Raw genomic sequence first — 6,208 nt, 5'->3', positions numbered from 1 at the left:
GAAGGCAGTTAAGCCTCCGCGGAGGCCGGTTTGGTGTGCGGGTTAGGGCACCAGGCTAGAAACCGGGAGATGGTGAGTCCCAGTCCCACCCTGGGCTTGAAAACCCGGCTGGGTGACTTTGGCCAGTCCTCCTCTCTCGGCCCACCCCACCTCAGAGGGCTGAAGGGAGCCCATCCCAGCCGTTACAAGCGCCCTTGAGAACGCGGGGCTTCCCTGGGAAGGGAGGTGGCCCACGCAGCCACGCCAGGTCCGCCGACCCGAGAGTCCTGCAGCAACCGCCGGCGCTGAGGAGCTTGGGAGGGTCAGGCTCTGGCTGCCCACCGCCCGGTTCCCCGCGCCCCCCGAGTGGCGCATCAGGGTGACGGGTCTCCGCCGCGCAAGCGGGACCTTTCAAGACCAGAGCCCGTTTCCGGCTTTCGGAGTTCCGGGACTGCGCGAAGCCCGAGATCCGGAGCAAACCCCGGCTAGCTCACGCGGGCGGGGAGGCAAGAGGATGCCTTCGAGCGGCTCGCGGCCTTTCACTGTACCGGCCGGCATTCCCGGGTTTATTTATCACTTCGACGAACGGCGTGCGCAGTAGAATCGCAGAGAGCGGGCAGCCGGGGAAGAGCCGCCAACCCGGCGGGGAAGGGAGCGGCGCCCGCACGTGCACCTCCGGCCCCACTGCGCCTGCGCGTCACGCCCACACGCCCCGCCCCCCCGCCCTGCGCTGTCGGCGGCGGCGGCGGCGGCATGGAGGCCCCGCCCGAGCGGCCGGTGGAGCGGGAGCAGCGCCCGTCGCCCCCCGCGCCGGCCCGGGAGCGCGCCCCGCCGCAGGCTGCCTACCACCTGAAGTGGGTGCGGTGGCGGGAGGCGAGCGCGCCGGTGGTCACGCAGAACGAGAACGGGCCCTGCCCGCTGCTGGCCGTCATGAACGCGCTGCTGCTGGCCTGGAAGGTGAAGCTGCCGCCCATGATGGAGATCGTCACCGCCGAGCAGCTGATGGAGTACCTGGGTGGGTGCGGGCGAGGGCGAGGCCGCCGGCTGGGGCTGCGCTTCTTCTGGCTCCCCCCGGAGTCCCTGGCGGGGCCTCCCCTCCCTCCCGCTGCCGAGCGCAGAGACCTTTTCTGGGTTCTACCAATTAAGCTTTGGGGGCCGAGCGAGAGGTGCGAGCCGGCCGCCGAGACCTCCCGCCTCTTCCCCCCGGGATGCCCGGGGAGCCTCGCTTGTTGCTGGGCGGCCCGGGAGCGCCGGAGCCCCTCGGCGTGGGGGAGGGGCAGCTGCTGCGCCCCCTCCGCGTCGCCTCTCCTGCTCTCCCGGGCCCGTCCCGGCTACGGGACCGCTTGCCGAAGGAAGCTCTGAAATCCAAAGGTTTCTAGCTCTGAAATCCAAAGGGTTGCAGCATCGGTAGAATCCCTCTGCTAATTGGAGGACAATCTGTAGCAAGATGGGATCTGTTTGCAGAGTTAATGGTTTTCAAATGAGAACTTTTGGTTTTCTTGCAGGAGACTATATCCTTGATTCAAAACCAAAAGAAATCTCTGAAATCCAGCGTTTAAACTATGAACAGGTAAAAAGCTTAACTTGAAGTGGCATTTCCTAAAAGTGAATTCTGATGCTTTGATTTTTTTCCATTGGTATAAATGCCCAGTCAAATTCCAAGTAGCGGAAGCCTTCTGCGTATAAAACTTGCAGGAACGTAGAGTCAGACTTTTGTATACTTGTATCATATTCTGAAGGGAAAGATGGTTTTTGTGAAGTCTCTTTCGGTGCATTCACCCTGTTTCACAATAGGACAGTTAGATCCGGACTGCAAAAATGCACATGATTAGTAGATGGCAGCAAAGAGATTCAGAAAATTCTTTGCCGCCAACTTCTGATCAGTGCAAATAAAAGAATAGTTCTCTTGAACATGAAAGCAGTTGTAATGTGAGGCAGCCTAGAGATTGCGTAGTACAGGGCAGACAAAGCGTGTGGTCTCCTTAGGCACTCAACTGACTTCAGCTTTTTCATTAATTTTTTGTCTTGGTCTTAACAGAATGTCAGTGATGCAATGGCAATCCTGCACAAGCTTCAGACTGGTCTTGATGTGAATGTAAAGTTCACTGGGGTTCGCGTATTTGAATACACGCCCGAATGCATAGTGTTTGATCTTCTTGATATTCCATTATATCACGGGTGGTTAGTAGATCCTCAGGTAAGCAAGAGGCTGTTTATGTGATTAGTATTATGGCCAGAAAGTGCTGTTTTAATGTTTAATACCAAAATCACCAACAAGAAGAGGCATTTCAATTTAGCAAAGCTTTTTCAAAAGCAATTAAAACAACTGAGCTGTTAAAGGGCCCTAAAAGTCATGTGGAACAAGCGTTGCTAAAGGCCCAAGAAATAGCAAGGAAAGATTCCCTGGTGTTTGACTCCTGAGGCCTGGAGGAACATGGCCATTGGGGTGTTTTTCCAAAATGGGGTTGCAGGAAGCCCTCAGTGAGCAGCCACTGCAGGAAAGACATTCCGCGGTGCTCTCAGCCGTCCCGTCCCTGGGAACGCAGAGTGGGGGATGATGCGCTCGTGGGCTACTGCAGGCTTTGCAAGCGGCTCCCAGCCTTCTTGATGCTGTCTGTTGCCTCATCACCCAGAGGGGCTTGAAGACCCCTCGTCGAGTGACAGCTGGCAGGCACTTCAGACGTGACTTGGGGCACCAAAATATGGATCTCAGTGTTGTGGCCAAAATCTCACAAGATTCATTTGAGAGAAGAAGCCGCACTGTTGAGTGACGGGGTCCACTGGAATACTCGTTTTGCCCTTTGCCCTCCCACCCGACCGCAGGTGGGAGCCCCACGCACCGTACCTTTTTACTGGTGTCTGTTGGGTTTAGCGCATTGTGGGTTTTACCAACGGCAGCCCTTTTCTTTTGCTGCAGGTTGGAGATGTTGTGAAAGCAGTTGGTAACTGTAGCTACAACCAATTGGTGGAAAAAATAATCTGCTGTAAGCAGTCGGACAACAGCGAGCTGTGGGAGGAAGGTGGGTGCTGCACTCTGGAGTGTGTGAAGGCCTGTGGTTCAGAGCAAAAGTTCCTGTGATCTAGCATAATTGTTGGCCACCCTCCGTGGCTCAGCCAGGCAGGAAGGCCGGAAAAAGGTCAGAGTTCTGGGCTGCTTTTGTTCCCAGAGCCTCTGCTTCCTTTGAAGAAGTCCCATTAGCTGCTGCTGCTGCTGCTGCTGTGACTTAGAAAAAGGGAGGGATGTTTTCCTTGCTGGAGACGGAAGGAAGGGCATTCTGGCTAGAACAGGTTCTCCCGTGCTCTTTTAGAAGAAAGAAGAGAGAGCCCGTCTCTCTCCACAAGCCAGGCTGAAAGGCCTTTTCCTAGGGTTGATCTGGGTTTTCTCAAGTAAAGCTTGACCGATAGACTTTCTGATTCCTGAGTTTGATTTTTGGGGTGTCCATCAGTTCTTCACGGAAGGGGGTACTGCCCTTTAGTCAACCTGCTTGTGTTGATGAGTCTAGCGTTGGTTCTCCACTTGTCTTACTGCTGTGTGCTTTTCCTCTTCGGTCTCTGCTCATTGTGTTTTCCCTCCTAGCCTACTGCAGCTATCATTTTGCCCTAGTCTTCAGGCTTACTTGGGATCAAATTTTGAGCACAGCAAAGCAACTGGCTGGTCTAGGAGGTTGAACTGGAAACGGCTCCTTGGCGTGGGGACCTTGGGGCAAGCCCGTGTGCATTCAAATGCAGCGGTGTCTCTTTGCAGGCTCCATAGCAGAGCAGTTCCTTAGTAGCACGGCCACTCAGTTAACTTACCATGGCTTGTGTGAGTTGACCTCCACCGTTCAAGAAGGAGAGCTGTGCGTGTTCTTCAGAAACAACCACTTCAGCACCATGACCAAACACAAGGTAGCTGGCCACAAATGGCAAGGCTGTTTCATCTGGGACCCTGACTGACCTTCTGCACCTGAGTTGCTGCTCACGCTTTTGCCTCACCAGCAAGTAGCCCTCTGTTGCTTCTGATCTGCAGGCCGGCTTTGTCTGCCTTGCATGGCAGCCTAAGGGGCCACTGAGGCAGAGGTACAAAAAGCCCAGCCTCTGGATGCAGGGGGTTGGGAGGGGGGTTGCATGCCCCATCCTCCCCATGCCCCTCTCCAGGCTTCCTTTGCTCTTCGCTTTCACTTTTCTCTCTCTGCTTTGTTTTTCCAGTTGGGCTCTCTCTCTCTCTCTCTCTCTCTCTCTCTCTCTCTCTCCCTTTCCCCCCCCCTTGTCCCTACTTCCACAAGCTTGCTGCCTGCAGAATGGGCAAAAGCCACACTAAACATGTAGAGGAATGCCTCCCAAGACCAGTCTCTTCCCTGAGATGTTTCCTGCTTGTGCTTTTAACTTGTTTGTTTTTCTGAGTGTGCTCGCTGAGCCACTGTGCCTGGGAAGCAGGAAGGAAGCAGAATTTCCTTTAGTGGTGGGTGAAACGGTTGCTCAGGGCTTTGTTCAGAGGGTGGGGAGGACCGAGGGGGTGTTGATTCTCCTCTACAGCTGCTCCACCCCCTGGCCAGATTGCAGTGCCTTTTGTTTGCTCTCTTTCCAAGGGTAGAAAGCTGCTTCCGTTGGGAACTTTGGGGGGAACTCTGCTCAGCCTTTTGGGGCGGGGGGGGGGAGCTTGCATGTGAGCATAAGAGACAAAGGCTGAGTAGAAGCTTGCTCATGCAACCTAACATGTCCAATTAGTTTGTGATGGCATGCATTATGCAAACCCAGAAAACATCTTAATTTACTAATGAAGTTGAGTGTGCTATGCGCACCGAGCTATTGTGTCATTGCTCCTTACAACCGCACGGTGGCTGTCAGTGTGAAGCAAAAGAGTGGAGTGGCAGTTTTGTCAAGAAGGGAGACCCCCCCCCAAAATGATTCTAAAGAATGCAGGGCAGCGTTGCTTGTCTCAGTGCAAACAGCGACTGTTCTCAGTAAACAGGGAAATTTTCCCTTTCATTCAGGGCCAGCTTTACCTTCTGGTGACCGACCAAGGTTTCCTTACAGAAGATAAAGTGGTGTGGGAAAGTCTACATAATGTGGATGGAGATGGGAACTTCTGTGATTCTGAATTCCACCTGCGGCCTCCATCTGATCCGGAAACTCTGTACCATGGGCAACAGGATCAGATTGACCAGGTAGTCGTGGGAAGCTTCTTCATTCTTTTGACTTTTTTATTCTTCAGGGGCCATTTTCTCTCTCTTCCTGCCCACTTCGTTGGCCATCTTATCCCACTTGGACCACCTGAGTTCCTTCTGGTGTGTCCCCCTTTTGAAAACCTCGCAGGAAACCTCTCACGGAGGCCGCCTGTCCCTGGAGTGGTGGGACGGGGCGAAAGCTCCTAGGATTCCTCCTCTCCCATCTGGCATTGGGGCCTGTACCTGGGGCCAGGCCTCGTGGTGCTCACTGCTGAGTTGGGCTTCAGTTTGAGTGGAAGGCACCTGCCAGGATGGGGGAGGGCACGCTCTGCTTGGGTCGGACCAAACCGACAAGCACGTTCACTGCTGGTGGCTTTGCGCCTTAGGACTACTTGATGGCCTTATCTCTGCAAGAAGAGCAGCGAAGCCAAGACCTCAGTTGGGAGCAGCTCCCGGAGGACGTCGGTGACCTCGAGCTGGCCAGGAAGCTTCAGGAGGAAGAAGATCGACGGGCCTCGCAGTACTACCAGGAGCAAGAGCCAGCTGCCGCCGCCGCCACTGAAGGCCAGGTAAAGGCCTACTGGCAGCTGTAGCTCCAGAGGCTGTTGGAGAAGGGTCATGGCTCGGGGATGACTGTCTATGCGGAAAATGCCAGGTTTGGTTCCTGGCACCTCTCCCAGTGGCTCTGGGCACTCGAGGGCAGAAAATGGTGCCTGGGATTCCCTGGGATGCTCACTGGGAGCCACTTGAGGAAGCCCTTGGTTCTCCTGCCAGCAGAAGCCTTGAGAAAGAGGGTCAAGCTAGGTTTCTGCATGGTCTCCAGATTCATTTTCTCTCCTGGTTTTGGCATGTTCTGACACATCATTGGTAATCGTGTTCCTCATGGGAAAATGCATTTTTGATGATAGTTTTTGAGAAATCATGAGAGAAAGTGTTATTTTCCACTCTCAAATGTCTGTGCTAAAGATGCCTCCTGTCCCCAAGCTGCCTGGGGCCTCAGTTGCACCATTTGTGGGATTGGGCACATCTGCAGCCTTTGCTGTCCTTCCAGCCGCCAGGGCTGGAATAAGCCAACGTTGCCC

At 54.7% G+C, this 6,208-nt stretch overlaps 1 protein-coding gene across 1 annotated transcript; it reads left to right on the top strand.

Annotated features, from left to right (window-relative positions):
- Positions 1-679: 679 nt before the first annotated feature.
- Positions 680-6,202, top strand: MINDY2 (MINDY lysine 48 deubiquitinase 2). The gene is made up of 7 exons (XM_083371275.1): positions 680-994; positions 1,485-1,549; positions 2,018-2,176; positions 2,897-2,999; positions 3,725-3,867; positions 4,953-5,126; positions 5,513-6,202. The coding sequence occupies exons 1-7, from the start codon at positions 733-735 to the stop codon at positions 5,717-5,719; spliced, it is 1,113 nt and encodes a 370-aa protein (XP_083227401.1). The 5' UTR covers positions 680-732; the 3' UTR covers positions 5,720-6,202.
- The last annotated feature ends 6 nt before the right edge of the window (positions 6,203-6,208 follow it).

The sequence above is a fragment of the Vipera ursinii genome (genome assembly GCF_947247035.1).
Source record: "Vipera ursinii genome assembly, chromosome: 11".
Taxonomy (NCBI): domain Eukaryota; kingdom Metazoa; phylum Chordata; class Lepidosauria; order Squamata; family Viperidae; genus Vipera; species Vipera ursinii.
Note: the sequence above shows the minus strand (reverse complement) of the source record. Positions and strands in the feature narration are given on the sequence as shown.